The sequence below is a fragment of the Coregonus clupeaformis genome, chromosome 20, assembly GCF_020615455.1.
Source record: "Coregonus clupeaformis isolate EN_2021a chromosome 20, ASM2061545v1, whole genome shotgun sequence".
In the NCBI taxonomy this organism is placed as follows: domain Eukaryota; kingdom Metazoa; phylum Chordata; class Actinopteri; order Salmoniformes; family Salmonidae; genus Coregonus; species Coregonus clupeaformis.
In genome coordinates, this window is record NC_059211.1 from 47,633,881 (window position 1) to 47,651,390 (window position 17,510).

Sequence of the window (17,510 nt, forward strand, 5' to 3'; positions counted from 1 at the left end):
AGAGAAGTCGATCGCTTTCGCATCAAGGACATTAAAGAAAGCAGAAACTAACTACGCACAGATAGAATGGGAATCTCTAGGCATCGTATTTGGAGTGCGTAAGTTTCACCAGTATCTGTACGGGAGGAAGTTTACCCTTTTTACAGATCACCGTCCGCTGACAAGCATCTTTGGACCACATACTGGAATTCCATCACTTGCTGCAAGCAGAATGCAAAGATGGGCTTTGTTGTTGTCAGCACACACATCAAGTACCACAAGGCAGAACTGCATTGCAATGCAGATGGACTCTCCAGGTTACCACTACCTGTGGTCAAACCAGAGTCACATCTACTTCAGACAAGTGGAAAACGCACCAGTCACTTCAACACAAGTGCGGAGAAACACCAGAAATCACCCGGTGTTATCTGAAGTGATGGACATCAAAAGTAAAGCCATAGGTGATGCTCCAGAACTGAAACCTTACCAGGAGAACTGAGCTGTCAGTACAGTCCGGTTGTCTGCTGTGGGAGAGGAGAGTTATCGTTCCGCCGTCGCTGAGGAAACCAGTGTTGCAACAGCTACACTCAGGTCATTGTGGAATGGTTTGCATGAAGGAAATCGCAAGAAGCTACTTCTGGTGGCCTGGACTGGATGGAATCATTGAGGAGAAAGCAAAAAAATGTTCCTCATGTCAGAAAGTTCGCAACATACCTCAACTTGCATCTCTTCATCCGTGGGATTGGCCAGAGGAGGCGTGGCCTCGCATACACGTCAACTTCGCAGGTCCATTCAAAGACAAAATGCTTCTCATAGCAAATGGCCAGAGGTTGCCATCATGAGGTCTACTACTGCTGAGAAGACCATTGAGAAGCTTGGAGAAGTGTTTAGTCGGTTGGGAACGCCATTCGAACTCGTTAGCGACAAAATGGACCGCAGCTAGTGTCCCAAGAAATTGCCACGTTCCTACAGGTGAATGGTGTACAGCACATCAGGTCTGCACCGTATCACCCATCTACTAACGGGCTGGCGGAAAGGTTCGTACAGACCATGAAACAGGTCTTAAAAGCGTCTCATGGTCAACGGCACTGCACCAACGCTTGAACAGCTTCCTGCTATCCTACAGGAACATGCTTCATGCAACCACCAAAGCTTCGTCTGCATCACTACTCATGGAGAGCTACGCACAAGCTTCGACTTACTCAAACCTCCGAACGTAAAGGAGACAGTGCAACGTCAACAGGAGAGTCAATTCAAAAGTCGTGAACTGAGCGCAAAGGACAGCGCTTTCAATCCTGGAGAAACGGTCTTAGCTAAGAACTACCTCAAAGGACCAAAGTGGGTTCCTGCTACAGTCATCTGGAAAAGGCTCACAGATAAGTTACTGTTGAGTAAAGCAACACCGACAGAACCCATCGGGAGTGGTCCAGAACTGTTACTGGGTGACACCCTGACCCAGCAGTCATCACCTAGGGGCTCACAGTTACGTTCTCAGAACACTGACTCAGTCACACCCGCACAACTGGTACAGGCGCCGACGAAGATGGCGGCTTCGCGACTAGCTCTTAGGAAACTTTGCAGTATTTTATTTTTTTTATGTATTTTTTTTTACATTATTAGCTCAGAAAGTGTTTTGAATCATTACATACAGCCAGGAAAAACTACTGGATATCAGAGCGGCGGTAACTCACCAGCATTACGACCAGGAATATGACTTTCCCGAAGCAGATCCTTTGTTTGCTCTCCCCAGGGCAACTGAACTGAACTGATTCCAGCGGCTGACCCAAAACATTGCCGGCGGAGGAGAGGCACTCGGAGCGGTCTGTTAGTCCGACTTATGAGGCGCGCACACCACCCACCGCTTCCAAGTATTCTACTCGCTAATGTTCAATCTTTAGTTAACAAAGTCGACAAACTACGGGCAAGGATTTCTTTCCAGAGAGACATCAAGGCCTGTAACATACTCTGTTTCACAGAAACATGGCTCTCTTGGGATATTCTGTCGGAATCGGTCCAGCCAGATGGGTTCTCAGTTCATCGCACAGACAGGAATAAATATCTCTTCGGGAAGCAGAAGGGCGGAGGTGTGTGTTTCATGATTAACGACTCATGGTGTAATTGTAGTAACATTGAGGAACTCGAGTCCTTCTGTTCACCCGACCTAGAATATCTCACAATCAAATGCCGACCGTATTATCTCCCAAGATAATTTTCTTTGGTTATAGTCACGGCCGTGTATATCCCCCCTCAAGCCGATACCACGACGACCCTCAAAGAACTTCACTAGACCTTATGCAAACTGGAAACCACATATCCTGAGGCTGCATTTATTGAAGCCGGGGATTTTAACAAAGCAAATTTGAGGACTAGGCTGCCGAAGTTCTATCAACATATCGACTGTTGTACTCGTGCTGCTAAAATCCTCGACCATTGCTATTCAAACTTCCGGGATGTTTATAAGGCCCTCCCCCGCCCTCCGTTCGACAAATCTGACCACGACTCCATTTTGCTTCTCTCTTCCTATAGGCAGAAAGTCAAAACAGGAAGTACCCGTGCTAAGGACTATTCAACGCCAGTCTGACCAATTGGAATCCACACTTCAAGATTGTTTTGATCACGCGGACTGGGATATGTTCTGGGTAGCTTCCGAAAATAATTTGGACATATACACTGAAACAGTGACTGAGTTTATCAGGAAGTGTATAGGTGACGTTGTGCCCACTGTGACTATTAAAACCTACCCTAACCAGAAACCGTGGATAGACGGCAGCATTCACGCAAATCTGAAAGTGCGAACCACCGCATTCAACCATGGCAAGGTGACTGGGAATATGGCAGAATACAAACAGTGTAGCTACTCACTCCGCAAGGCAATTAAACTGGAAAAACATCAGTATAGAGACAAAATGGAGTCGCAATTCAACAGCTCAGACACGAGACGTATGTGGCAGGGTCTACAGACAATCACGGACTACAAAAAGAAAACCAGCCACGTCGCCGACACCGACGTCTCGCTTCCAGACAAGCTAAACACCTTCTTCGCCCGCTTTGAGGATAACACAGTGCCACTGACGAGGCCCACTACCAAGGACAGTGGCCTCTCCTTCTCCATGGCCGACGTGATTAAGACATTTAAGCATGTTAACCCCCGCAAGGCTGCCGGCCCAGACGGCATCCCTAGCCGTGTCCTCAGAGCATGCGCAGACCAGCTGGCTGGTGTGTTCATGGACATATTCAATCTCTCCCTTCCCAGTCTGCGGTTCCCACATGCTTCAAGAGGGCCACCATTGTTCCTGTACCCAAGAAAGCAAAGGTAACTGAATTAAATGACTATCGCCCTGTAGCACTCACCTCTGTCATCATGAAGTGCATTGAGAGACTAGTCAAGGATCATATCACCTCTACCTTACCTGTCACCCTAGACCCACTTCAATTTGCTTACCGCCCCAATAGATCCACAGACGATGCAATTGCCATCACACTGCACACTGCCCTATCCCATCTGGACAAGAGGAATACCTATGTAAGAATGCTGTTCATTGACTATAGCTCAGCATTCAACTCCATAGCTCATCATTAAGCTCGAGGCCCTGGGTCTGAACCCCGCCCTGTGCAACTGGGTCCTGGACTTCCTGACAGGCCGCCCCCAGGTGGTGAAGGTAGGAAACAACATCTCCACTTCGCTGATCCTCAACACTGGCGCCCCACAAGGGTGCATGCTCAGCCCCCTCCTGTACTCCCTGTTCACCCATGACTGCGTGGCTAAGCACACCTCCAACTCAATCATCAAGTTTGCAGACGACACAACAGTAGTAGGCTTGATTACCAACAATGACGAGACCGCCTACAGGGAGGAGGTGAGGGCTCAGAGTGTGGTGCCAGGAAAAAATCCTCTCACTCAACATCAACAAAACAAAGGAGATGATCGTGGACTTCAGGAAACAGCAGAGGGTGCACCACCCTATCCACATCGATGGGACCGCAGTGGAGAAGGTGGAAAGCTTCAAGTTCCTTGGTGTACACATCACTGACAAACTGAAATGGTCCACCCACGCAGACAGTGTGGTGAAGAAGGCGCAACAGAGCCTCTTCAACCTCAGGAGGCTGAAGAAATTTGGCATATCACCTAAAACCCTCACAAACTTTTACAGATGCACAATTGAGAGCATCCTGTCGGGCTGTATCACCGCCTGGTACGGCAACTGCACCGCCCACAACCGCAGGGCTCTCCTGAGGGTGGTGCGGTCTGCCGAACGCATTACCAGGGGCAAACTACCCGCCCTCCAAGACAGATACAGCACCCGATGTCACAGGAAGGCCAAAAAGATCATCAAGGACATCAACCACCCGAGCCACTGCCTGTTCACCCCGCTATCATCCAGAAGGCGAGGTCAGTACAGGTGCATCAAAGATGGGACCGAGAGAATGAAAAACAGCTTCTATCTCAAGGCCATCAGACTGTTAAATAGCCATCACTAGCACATTAGAGGCTGCTGCTGCCTATTGAAATCACTGGCCACTTTAAGAAATGGAACACTAGTCACTTTAATAATGTTTATATATCTTGCACTACTCATCTCATATGTATATACTGCATTCTATTCTATAATATTCTTCTGTATCTTAGTCCATGCAGCTCTGTCATTGCTCGTCCATATATGTATATATTCTTAAATCCCATTCCTTACTTTTTTGTGTGTATTGGGTATATGTTGTGAAATTGTTAGATATTACTGCACTGTCGGGGCTAGAAGCACAAGCATTTAGCTACACCCGCTATAACATCTGCTAAACACGTGTATGTGACAAATACAGTTTGATTTGATTTGATTTGACAAGTGTGTGACAAGACTGTGACACAGTTCAAAGACGTTGTTGAGAGTCAGGTTGGCCGCCGTTACGCTACGAGTGATGCTTGAACTTGTAAAAACAGACTCTCTCGACAGTTCATGTAGGAGGGGAAGAGGTGTTGTGTATTAGGGTTGTACCATTTGCACCTCCATACTTACTGTAGTTCTATACGCAGAGCATCATGGGTAATGTGTGTTGAGATGAGTACATTTTAGATAAATGGTTTAACTGATTTCTGTCTCCTGTCTCATTATTTAATTGTTATAAGGACGTGTATATGAAACCCAGGGGCATAATGCACCCCAAAAATCTGAGGGGGCACAAAAAGCTTCTGGAGAGGCACCTGACACAGCGTTTTCCACCACCGTCAACAAAACACCAAATGATGGAATTTCTCATGGAAGAATGGTGTTGCATCCCTCCAATAGTGTTTCAGACACTTGTAGAACCTATGCCAAGGTGCATTGACGCTGTTCTGGCTACCTGGGCGGCAGGTAGCCAAGTGGTTAAGAGTGTTGGGACAGTAACCGAAAAATCGTTGGTTCGAATCCCCGAGCCAACTAGGGTAGAAATTTGTTAATGTGCCCTTGAGCAACACACTTAACCCTAAATTCTCTGGATAAGAGCGTCTGCTAAAATGTAAGACACTTTATGTTAGTGTTTCCTTTATTTTGTCAGTTACCTGTAGTTCGACAAGCTATCTACTTTAACTTGATTGATAGCCCGAAATGGCTTCTTGGTAGCTAGTTATGAGGTTGGGAGATTGGGAACATATCTGGGCTAGCTAAAGCCAAGTTCATCAACTTGCTAGCTGGCAAGTCTTTAAAAAAAATTTTTTTAACAGGACAAATCTGAGGGGGGCACGTGTCCCTGTGCCCCCTTTGGGCATGACGCCTCTGATGAAACCCACAAGAAATAATTGCACAACCTAGGAAAACCTCAACTGTAACATCACTCAAGCTGGCTTTTATAGGCAATACATTAAAGATTATAATAAGAAAGCCTCAGTCAGGGTATATGTTGTATTTCCATGGTACTGTAGGATTCCTAAGAATTTCCCCTTCCCATATTAAGACACATTAGGCTACTGTAATTCTCAAAAAGTGTGAAGCAATCCCTAGGAATGTTTACTGTAATTTAAGTAGCCTACTATAAAACCATGCATGCAAATAAGCCACCCATCATGTACAGTGCATCACGTCTGAATGCTGTTACATGCATAATGATCCATGATGATGAATCATGTCTGATTTTACAAGGTGACTGTTCAGTTGACTGCTACTGTATGTCAGTAGGAAAACTGAAAATGACTATTGATAATTCTGCACTAGTATATTACATCTCATATCAGCCTTCTCCTCTTGCTCTCTCTGAATCAGCTGCATTCCTCATATAAACATGGCTATGGCAATAAACCTTTGAATTCAAAATGTTTGCCTTTGTTGTTATTAAAAACACATAACTTCTTAATGGTTTGTCTCTGTCTGGATCCATATAATGCTATTTCATTTGTACAGTCCAAGACGTTGAGATGCATTTGCCTTGATCAACAGAAAAGTGTAGTGCTCGCTCCAAATAATAGCCTATTCTAGAAGAACGCGTCTTGGTGAGTGCCTCATATTCCACAGGCTCTTACATTTCGTTAAGGGTGTTAAGAAGCGCCTGCTCTAGATGCGACTATTCCAATTACATGTATTTCCTTCTATTCGATTCTATTTACTGAAATACATAATTATAGAAAAGCTTTCCTTGCACTGCCAGCTGTTTCCAACCTTTCTATAGGATTATCTGCAATATCATCGATTTAGGCTGGTATTCAATTAAACAAGTGGGATACATTTTGACCAAAAAGGAAAATATTCATACCAACAAGTAGGCTATTCGATTAAATAGAATACCAAAATCTCCTGATTTTAATGTGCAACCGATAAACTACGGGTTGATGTTCATCACAAACATGCATGTGCAAAAAAACTGAAATGCCACTCACCTAATTACAATTCAGGTGATCCCTGTAAAGGATACGTAGGCAGAAGCCAATAGAGCCAAACCTTCGCAGAACACTGTAATGTTGCTTTAACAGAAAAACTATTTATGAATGAAACCCTATGCTCAAGACACACCCACCAACCGGCAGAGACGCACCACGTGACGTAAGTGATTGACGAGCAGGAGGAGGCGCGTGCTGAAGATCATCAGCATCCCTCCCTTCAATTCAAGTATTTGGTGGTGACGTTATGAATAGGCTTCTGGTGGAACATAATGAAAATATGTACGCCTAAATTCACATTATGTTTGAATTGAATAATTATTTCAGTAAAATCGGTTGTACTGCACAAATAATTAAATTGAAAAGGTCTAGACAGATCGACAAGATGACAAGTGAATATGCCTAAAATAGGCCTACTCTGTGATAAGTTTGTTCTGAACATTCTTATGTAGTAGGCTACTTTAATTAATGTAGGCCTGCTAGCAGCTCTATATTATTTACTAACATCTGGTAAAACAGATCAGTAGGCTATCACAAAAATTCTGATTTTCTTCACCTTGATGGGTCAGCTAGCACCTGATGATCGATCAAGGATGAAAAGTCTAAACCAGGGTTCTTCAATTCCGGTCCTGGAGGGCCGAAACACTTCTGTTTTTTATTTCTACCTGGTAGTTAATTGCACTCACCTGGTGTCCCAGGTCTGAATTAGCCCCTGATTAGAAGGAGAGGATGAAAAACAGAGGTGTTTCGGCCCTCCAGGACCGGAATTGAAGAACCCTGGTCTAAACGGAATCCTTGGGACGTCCTAACTCTGACGTCACCCCACTGAAGTTGAAATTTAAAAGGGTTGGCTAAGGGTTAAGGTTAAGGTTAGGGTGAGGGTTAAGGTTAGCACTAACCAACAGCTCATACTCTTTGACATTCTAACAGCGCCACCCTCTGGCAGTAAAGTATGAGATGTTTCACACGACCATAAATAAGCGTATACTTATTCTGGTTATTTACAATAGCAGAAGATTCATAAAATTTGACTTATTTAATTGTAAAGATCACAATGAACGACACACTGTGTTCAGATAAAACACTGAATCTTTGGATTGAGTGCGTCGCCTCTGGAAAATAACTACATTTCCCTTCATGCTTTGAGCACTCATAATGCATTGTGGGTAGGTTACCAACGTCCTTGTCCTATCAGGCGCACACTGTTTGACTGACTTCACGCAAGGGCTTGGTGATCTGTTTTCTTCGGTTTGAACCTGAATTAGATTTATTCCACAAAAATGATGGCAGCAAGGTTTCTCCGTCGCACTATCCCTGTATTGAGGCAAGCAAGATGCTACGCCGACGCACCGTCAGGCTCTTCCCAGATGTCCTTCACATTTGCGTCGCCAACGCAGGTAAGAGAGTCCGGGGTTGGCAAGGCTTTTGGGCCTACTAGTAAATTGGCTAGATAGCTTACTTCCTCTCCAATTATATTATCTAATTTTAATAAAGACACATTATAAAAGCCCTATGCACCTGGCTAGTTATTCATGTGAATATTACCAACATTGCCAGTGGCGTGGTTAGTTAGCTTGTTGGTTAGTTAGCTTGAACTTGTCACCAGTCTGTGGTGCACATCGTTGGAAAGGGACGGTCGAGCGTGGATATTCTTCCAACCAAGCCTCCAAAGCTTGTCAGTTTGGCATTCCTACTGTCAGTGTTGCCAATTGCTAGCTAGCTTGCAATTGATAACCATAAGTTAACTAGCTAGCTAGTTACCACAATGTTGGGTCACAGGGCCTTGCAGTTTCTGTTATTCTGTCACCTTGAGAACAGAAAGGGAATACTATTCAGTTGTTAGTAAGAATTTTTGATTTAATCTCGTTGGCAAAATCTTCAGTAGTGTGCAGACTGCACCATTTTATCCACCCTTATAGCTATTCTGATAGCTATGTATAAGTTAGCCGTACACTATAGCTAGCTAGTTAGATATCACTAATACAAACAAAAAAAATTATGCACTCACTAACTGTAAGTCGCTCTGGATAAGAGCGTCTTCTAAATGACTAAAATGTAAATGTAAAATGTACTGACAGTGCATCTGACAGTAGGCTATTTGACAGATTTGCTAACTAGTTAAATACACAATGTCATACCTAGCTAGTTACATAACTCAACAGTCATTTAAAGATGAAATGAAGAGAAAAGTATGTGCTTGCTATTCAACCTCTGTCAGGCAGTAATGGCATATTAACATCATAACGATCTGCAATGCACCAGGACCTCAAAATGGAGTAACATAACACCTCAGTAAATATGCATACACTTCATCCATTAGAAACAACAATATAGTACTGCATGCACAGATAGTGTATATTTCCACAGATAATATTGAAACATCCCACTTCAATTCTCTTATGAAAATCAATAAGTCAAGTACAGTAATGTCTGCTTATGTTTCTCCTTCTCCTCCCAGGTGTACTTCAAGGAGGCCAGTGTGAAACAGGTTGACGTGCCCACGCTGACTGGTGCTTTCGGTATCCTCCCCTCCCACGTCCCCACGCTGCAGGTCCTCAGGCCCGGCGTGGTCACAGTGTTCAACGATGACGGCTCAGCAGCTAAATTCTTTGGTAAGATGTGGCTTGATCATGTAGATGGAATAGTGGGAGGGTCTCATGATCTCTGACGTACATGATGTGAGAGGGGATGCTGGTTCAGGATCGCCCAATCCCAAATCAACCCCTAAGCCTTTTCCCTAACCTCTAGGTCCTTGCCTAGGCTACATCTAAAAGGGTTGGAGTTGGGTAGGTGTAGCAACATGGTGAAAATGCCACTGTTTTTAATCCTTTATAAAATGGTGGGACAATGTCTAACCTCTGATGTTTATGTGAAAAGGGACTTTAGTGGCATCACCTTAAAGAACTGTATTTGATTCACTATGGCTAGAAGTTTACCCTGACAGCCATATGGTATCAGGAAATGTGGAAATACCAAAAGTGGGCCTATACATAATTTGGAATCTTTGTTTGCATTTTCACTGCCACTGTATTATCTCGATACTGAAAACTCTGGTTACTAAAAGCAATAATTTCAAAGTTACTTAACTTTCTTAATGTAAAATGTACCAAATGAGGACAATACTTGTAATTCCTATGAATAAAATCATGATTGCAAGGGTCAGTTCCATATCAATATCTGGCCACTAATGTGGGCCGTCCAGCAGGGGTCAGTCCTGTCTCAATTTGTGGGGATGATGATGACTGCATCCTAGACCTAGAGACATTTCACTTTTTAGTGTAACACTTTCAAATTGTAGGCTACTTTCCTGATTTGAAATAAACTAAAACAAAATGGCACATTTGTATCTGTGGCTGCACTGAACTTTGAGACACTTGCTGGTGCAGTCAGTGCATGAAGTCAGTGCATTTAATTAATTTCAACAGAGTAGTCCTACTGCTGGGTGGTATGATGGCTGGGTGGAACAGGTTGGTATGTATATTCACAGATGCTGTGTGTATGTTTTGCAGTGAGCAGCGGGTCAATCACAGTGAACGCAGACTCCTCAGTGCAGCTGCTGGCTGAGGAGGCCGTCCCCCTGGACCAGCTGGATGTGGCTGTAATTATCACCAACTCCTATATACCTATTTACTATTACTATGTTAATGGATGGGGAATTCTGGTCCTTGAGAACCACAGGGTGGGCAGGCTTGTGCCACCAACACACCCTGAGTCTAGTTATCAACTAGGCTAATCATAGTTGCTGGTTGGACCATGAATAGTTTTACCAGGTGTGTTAGAGCTGGACTGGAAGACAGGCAGAGGGATGCCCTCTGTTTTCTCTAATGCTTCAATTGGGGAAAAATTATTCCTGTTCAGTGATTCATGCTCATTAATGGCTGTCTATCAGATTAAAATATATATATCGCCTAGCCTTAAATGGATGCCAACCCAATTCAAGAAATGCCCATTCTCGACATTAGATTTATGCCATTTTCTAGATTAGGTTTACGGGAAGACTCTAGTGATTGGAAAAGCCAGGCTAGAGAGGTGTGATTGGCAGGATCATTCAGCCCATGCAGAGCCAGTCAGTCATTGATTGATTGAAACCCAACGCGAGCCCTTTGCCAATCCCAGTGCCCTTTATAAAGATGTTAACTGTGTACAGCTCTCCTCAGTCAGACCTTTGCAAAGCTATGAAGTAAACCTTCCATGAAATGTCCAAATCAATTCCTCAACATTAGTATATCACACAGCATTGACTCAAATGTCAGTCAAAACATGTCAGTGTGTATGAAATGTCCCCAAGGCCATGTTGTTCATTCACAGCCACATCAGCCAATTACACACATTCATCATAGAGGTGCTCTATCTCTCTCTCTGACCCCATCCAAGGAGGGCACACACTGTCAACTTGACTCCATAGAAATAGATGATTTTTTCCCTCAGTGAGATAAAAATGCACAGGAGGCCCTGCTGTTAATAAGGCAGGAAAGGTCAGTCACTGTTGAGTTATAGCAGATGTGTCAAATCCCCGCTGGGAGACCTTTAACTAATGTTTGGCATTTCTACGCTGTAAACGCTACTGTGACAAATGGGTCTTTCACAGGAAGGAGGCAGCGTGAATTTGCTATGCTAGTCTCTCTCTTCCCAGATATGCTCCCTGACCTCTTTTTAACCTGAACTGGTATATTGGAATGAGTTCATGTGTGTCTGCCTGGAAGAATCATAAAGCGCAATAGGCGATGCCCCCCTCGTGTTTTTGCCCCAATGAGACTTAACTGTATAGGTTTCTGCAGCTGGAGTATCGCTGAAGCAGTGTTTCCCCTGACAACGCTTACACTGGCCTGGCTGCCTAGTTCTGTTGACCCGTCTAAAAACGATTTGCCTCAATTGGTTATTCAGTTAAATGTGAGAAATATAAAGACAGTGTTAGTACTGTGCTAGCATATTTAGTATGCATGTTATCCAACACATTTCATCATAGTATGCATATGCAGAAACTGTTATTTTATTAAAGTGTATCTAACGCCTCTCTGGTTCTTAGGCTGCCAAAGCCAACCTGGAGAAGGCCCAGTCTGAGATGGCGTCTGCGTCTGACGAGGCTGCCAGGGCAGAGGTCCAGATCAACATAGATGCCAATGAGGCCATCGTCAAAGCCCTGGAGTAGGCCGTGGGACTGGTCTGTGGTAAGTGCTGCAGACATTTATCTTTGTGTGGTGGAAGAAGTGAAGAGTATATGAGTCTCGCATCCTAGACCTTGTTGGAATACCTTTTCAAATGCATCCCACCTTTGATCATTTCCTCCTTGATGCTATCACTGATGCGTATTTCTAAACTATTACCCGCTGTTCACACTTGCCGAGATAATCCGCGACTTAGCTACCAGCGACCAGTCATTTTTAATGAAAGGAGGAGACCTGAGGAGACACACAGCGACTTAAAGGTCGGCGAATAGCGCAACAGCCAATCAGGAGGGCAGCTCTTGCTGGCAAGCTTCGATATTGGCTAGCAACAAATTATTGACATTATGCATGGACACACCCACCAGGAGGATCGCAATGACTTCATCGCTGATTATCTCGGCAAGTGTCCATCCAGAGGTAGTATTCAGACAGGGTCTTTAGCACACTCCAATGTTATTTCTAGATTACTTGTGAAAAGGTTTATTTAAAGCCTGTGTACTTACCCTAATCATATTTTCTCCTTTGTTCTAGGTGTTGTGTTGGTATAACAGAAATGAAAATTCTCCAACTTTGTTTGTTTCCCCGCACCGGAAAGTCAGTAACCGCAAGATCTCATGCTTGCTTTGTACAGTGGAATGAAATTACCAATAAATTTATTTGGATTTACCTGCCAGTCATTTTCTGTCTTTGTCCCTCTTATGTAGGATTCAGTGAGTGGCATTGTGAGCCCAATATTATAAGGGGAAAGTGAACAAACCTTCTGTGTACAATGTGTTTCTCCTTTATTTTGTGATGGAGCTTATTGCAGTACTCATTCCCGCCACTTGGTGGCAGTGTGTCCTCATAAACCGTGGCCAGTCACAGCAAGTCTGTTCCTTTGTGGTAAGAACCACTTTAACCAAGGGTAGCTATTATAATCACATTTTGGTTCAGCAATGTTTTGATTTATCACGCCTTATGATTAAAGGTACTGAGAATGTTATTTTTGTCCAATATTGAATTTGGTGTGCATGCTAATTTCATTGTTTGACATTTTGTCAGGTGGTTCGCTTAGGTGTTACTCAATGTCCATGACATGTATGTGGTGGTGGGCGGGGGAATGTTGTTGGCCATTTTAAAGGTCTCCATTACTCCCTCTTTGTCCCTAGGCGTGAACATGTTTATACTGTGAGTCAATATGGTAACCTCAGGTTTCTGTGGCGCTGCCAGGAAAGTTGCCCATTTGAAACAGAGAATGCAGTGGCATGGAAGAAAAGGCCTCTGGCCTCAACCATAGGGTTCATCTTAACGTGAGCACTCTAGAGCCCTAATCATGTGCGTACTGGATGCTTTCAGAGTTCCAACCTCAACTGTTTTTCTGAATGTCACAACTCTAGCCAGGCCCCATTTACTAGTGAGCAAGGAGGCCCATTACACCTTTTTAAGTCATTAACTCTGTCATAACCACATTCGGACCCATGATGGAACTGTCAATTGTTTTTAAAGCCTGCTCATTAAAATGGGTATTTAATGAGGTGCTGGCTTGTCACCTCTATTGAGGTTTCTACCTTGTCAGGAAAATCCGTACCCCTGCCTTTGACCAGCACACTGTCTGTCCATAGACTAGACAGTGGAAAACGTGGATCAGTTTCTACAGGAAAATAACATGACGTTTTATTAGACTATACTAAGCATTATGCAGAGTACAACGTCATGTGATTCACAATAGTGGAAACTCCAGTTTCCATTAACATGGGATATTTAAAAAAAGCCTCCACATCCTGTCTCCTCCCCAATCTGCCGCTCTCACTGAGTCTTCTTCCAGCTGCGCAGCCCCTGGGCCTGAAAGCAGAAGAGAGCAGAAGAGAACAGAGCAGAACCGCTCCGAACAGGCCAGGGCCCGGGAGGAGATCAAACAATCCTGTCAGACACTCTTTTATTTATTCAAGATTGATTATCAGTATGTAGAAACCTGATACTGATCCAGTTTTGTCCCCTTTCAACTCCCCATTATAGAAAGCTGAAGCAGAAAATGTCCATGCGTTTTCCATGTGCTCGTGCTTTGTTGGCATGTGAGGAGTTTGTAAATCAAACTGGGCAGGCTTACTCATATACTGGGCATGAGATCCAAAGAGTGGGTTGCGATCAATTGACAATCTACTCTCTACATACTAGTTTCTGAGCAGTGACAGTTGGTGATGCTGTGGATTGAGAAGTCATCTAGGGGGATGCCGCTTTTGGGAATTCCAGTTACTGTACAAATGACAGGGAAGGGGAGGCCATTTTTGGGGTTGTCCTGTGGCATTAGAATGAGATCTCAGAGGAAGCTGTAACTGAAGGCAGAGAACAAGGACACAGGGTTCCTATTTTGCACTAGCATGGCTCAACCATGTCACAATAACATGACTCCATAGGCTGGTTAAAACCTCTTAAGGATCTGACCCTTTTTTTCAATTTTCGCCTAAAATGACAAAAATTCTATCTGCCTGTAGCTCAGGACACGAAGCAAGGATATGCGTATTCTTGATACCATTTGAAAGGAAACGCTTTGAAGTTTGAGGAAACGTGAAATTAATGTAGGAGAATATAACACATTAGATCTGGTAAAAGATGATACAAACAAAAGAACATGCATTTTATATTTATTTTTTGTTCCATCATCTTTGAAATGCAAGAGAAAGGCCACAATGTAATATTGCAGTTTAGACGCAATTTAGATTTTGGCCACTCGATGGCAGCAGTGTGTGTGCAAAGTTTCAGGTTGATCCAGTGAAGCGTTGCAATACTGGACTATTTTGTATCAAGTCTGCCCAAATGTGCCGAATTGGTCAATTGATAAATTTTTAAGTACATAACAATAGAGAATATACAAAAATGATATTGTAATACAAAATGTAAGCTTACACACTCCCAGGAATGTCATATATGATGGATCATTAGCTTATACACTAACTTTCCCACATCTAGATGGCCGGGTGGGGTGGGTGTGGACCCAGAGACAGCAGGGATGCAAACTGTAGAACCCAGTTCCTACATTTGAATATAAAAATGGATTTGATCAAACAAAACGATGCTACATTTTATCTCTGGGATCCTTATAATGACAAATCAGAGCAAGATTACTGAATGTAAGTACATTATTTACCTTCAGAGGTGAATGTATCAAACCAGTTGCCGTGATACGTTTTTTGTTGCTGTGCAATCTCCTCAAATAATAGCATGGTATGTTTTCACTGTAATAGCTTCTGTAAATTGGACAGTGCAGTTAGATTAACAAGAATAAGCTTAAGCTTTCTGCCCATATAAGACATGTCTATGTCCTGGAAAGTTTGCTGTTACTTACAACAGTCATGCTAATCACATTAGCGCACGTTAGCTCAACCGTCCCGTATACGGGACACCGATCCCGTAGAGGTTAAATGCTTTCTGACCACTAATCAGTCCCCCTCTGGTGCACCAGTCTTACTCAACTGCTATTACAGAGTCTATGCTGAAAGATAGTTACTTATCGCAGTTAACCCAGAACAAAAATCTTGCGTCATTTGGTCAGATATCTACGGTACCATTTATGTTTACTAGTCTGTCCCCAATTATTGAGGATAGTTACTAAAGTGCATCTGAATTGCACACACACATCACCTACAGCGAAACAATCAACCGCCAATTAGATCGGTAGTCAGACACACAAAAACAGAATTAAATCCAGGTTGTTTATCTGTAGTGTGCACTAAAGCTAGCAGGCACCTGTACAGCCTGGTCAAGCGCAGCTAAGTGTGCATCAAGGGGGCAAAATAAAGCGTGGTTGTGCACTGAGAGGTGGCAGAGGGCTAAACTGATTGAAGTACCTGACCTTTTGGTGGTTCTGTGTAAAGAGGGGGCCTGCAGACTCTCAGTCAGCTGTCAGATACTGCATCCAGGCTGGGAGTGGGAGTTGGGGCCTGACACTGGCGCCCACGCCACTGACCCATTTCTCTCATTCTCACAAACAGCCAGCCAGTGCACCAGCTAGGTAACGTTTCCACAAATAGGAGTGTGGGGGCATTTCGGAGAAAGTTGCCAATCCGCAACAAACACCTCCTGCTGCTGCCTTGAGATAATCAGCTTTGTGGCTAGGAGCAAATGGCCTTCATTGGCATGTCAGGTAATCATTGTGTGTGAGTGTGCCTGCGTGTGTGTATTCCTGAGAGAGAGCATTTTAGAAATAGTTTTTGCTCTGGTTTATTATCTGTATCTGTTACTTTGTGAACACACACAGAGCACACCAGCCTTCCTTTGTTCTGTGCTGTTTAAAGCTGCCTATCCACTTCCTAGAGAGAGCCGAGGTTGGCCGCATTTTATGTCAGAGATGTGCTGCATGTTTGCATGCAATGAGCTCTGAGTCATCGCCTTCTCTGATTTCTCTTGGTAAATCCTTACATTTTCACACATTTGATCCTCATTCAGTTGTGCGTTCATGCCAGCATCAAAAAACATCTTCCACACACCTTGATTTTACAGACACCGCTAGTGTTCCAATTCAAAGACATCTGTTTCTTCCCCTCTCTCTCCGTCTGAGGTTGTGCAAAACAAAATGGCTGGGGCTAGTCGTGACTGTGCCTTGGCTGGGATCGATGTGTAAAATATCCCCGGCTCTCCCTGGGGCTGCTGACAATGATGTTTGTGGCAGTGTGGCATTCCAACTGTAGGGTAAGACAGAGGGGGAGACGGGGGAGAGATGAGGGGAGTGCCAGGGTGAGGCTATGGACACAGGGGTCTATAAATGCGTTAACCCCCTTCACTTTCTAACACTGTTGTGTGATTCACTAGGTAAGTGGGGGAGAGCTCATCAAGGCAAGCATGTCCTTTCATGCTCCCACTAAAACAGAAGGCCTATGTGCTGTATATTTAGATTGAGTCAGATAGTCTGGTAGAAAATAAATTTGCAGCAGCGCTAAAAAGATCGTAACAGTGCCCCAACGTTGTTAATTTGGCCAATGACGTTACTATGTTGGGAGAGAGAGGGGACTTTGCGATGAGCGAACACTTTCATATTTTTGTGTGTCCTATTGACCTTTTTCTATCATCCTTTGATGGACTGTCGTCACTGATCACTTACAGTCAATTCTACACGTCATTCACAGCATGTTGCTACAGTAATACTGCATGGCGGCCTGGCCGGATGGGAGGGCCTCTTCTGGTGACAGCTGTGGATGACAGCGCTAACATGGAGATCCTGGCCAAGACATTCACTTTAGTCTTACCAAACAAGGGACCTTTTGGCTGCCACCACCTGAGTTCACTGGCCTTTTGAGTTAGTCGTGTTTTGGCTATGTGGTACTTTCCTGTGAGCTGTCCATCAGAGGGATCTGGGATGGGATGATCTTTGTTTTCCTACCCGATGTGAATTTAAAGAAGACTCGTGCACACACATTCTCCTGTTCTGGTTGTTCTCTTTCCGTAACACAGAGCACCACAAAGGAATGCATTTGTTTTACACACACAAAGTTGTGCAACACACACACACACACACACACACACAGACAGACAGACAACTAGAACTCTTAAGA

General features: G+C 44.0%; 2 protein-coding genes across 4 annotated transcripts in view; one reads left to right on the forward strand and one right to left on the reverse strand.

Moving 5' to 3' along the window:
• cbarpb (CACN subunit beta associated regulatory protein b) overlaps nt 1-6,896 on the reverse strand; it is a 37,076-nt gene extending 30,180 nt beyond the window's left edge. For all 3 annotated transcript variants that reach the window (XM_041839601.2, XM_041839599.2, XM_041839600.2), the window contains exon 1: nt 6,821-6,896. The gene's annotated coding sequence lies outside the window, so the exon portion shown is untranslated. The remainder of the gene's footprint in view (nt 1-6,820) is intronic.
• A 1,084-nt stretch (nt 6,897-7,980) lies between these two features.
• atp5f1d (ATP synthase F1 subunit delta) lies at nt 7,981-12,651 on the forward strand. Its single transcript, XM_041839610.1, has 5 exons — nt 7,981-8,217; nt 9,279-9,432; nt 10,330-10,418; nt 11,847-11,988; nt 12,517-12,651. The coding sequence occupies exons 1-4, from the start codon at nt 8,101-8,103 to the stop codon at nt 11,967-11,969; spliced, it is 483 nt and encodes a 160-aa protein (XP_041695544.1). The 5' UTR covers nt 7,981-8,100; the 3' UTR covers nt 11,970-11,988; nt 12,517-12,651.
• The last annotated feature ends 4,859 nt before the right edge of the window (nt 12,652-17,510 follow it).

Coding starts and splice junctions, on each gene's coding strand:
- atp5f1d (XM_041839610.1), top strand. CDS start 8,101: ATGATGGCAGCAAGGTTTCTCCGTCGCACTATCCCTGTATTGAGGCAA. Junction 8,218..9,278: donor CATTTGCGTCGCCAACGCAG/GTAAGAGAGTCC, acceptor TTCTCCTCCCAG/GTGTACTTCAAGGAGGCCAG. Junction 9,433..10,329: donor CTCAGCAGCTAAATTCTTTG/GTAAGATGTGGC, acceptor TATGTTTTGCAG/TGAGCAGCGGGTCAATCACA.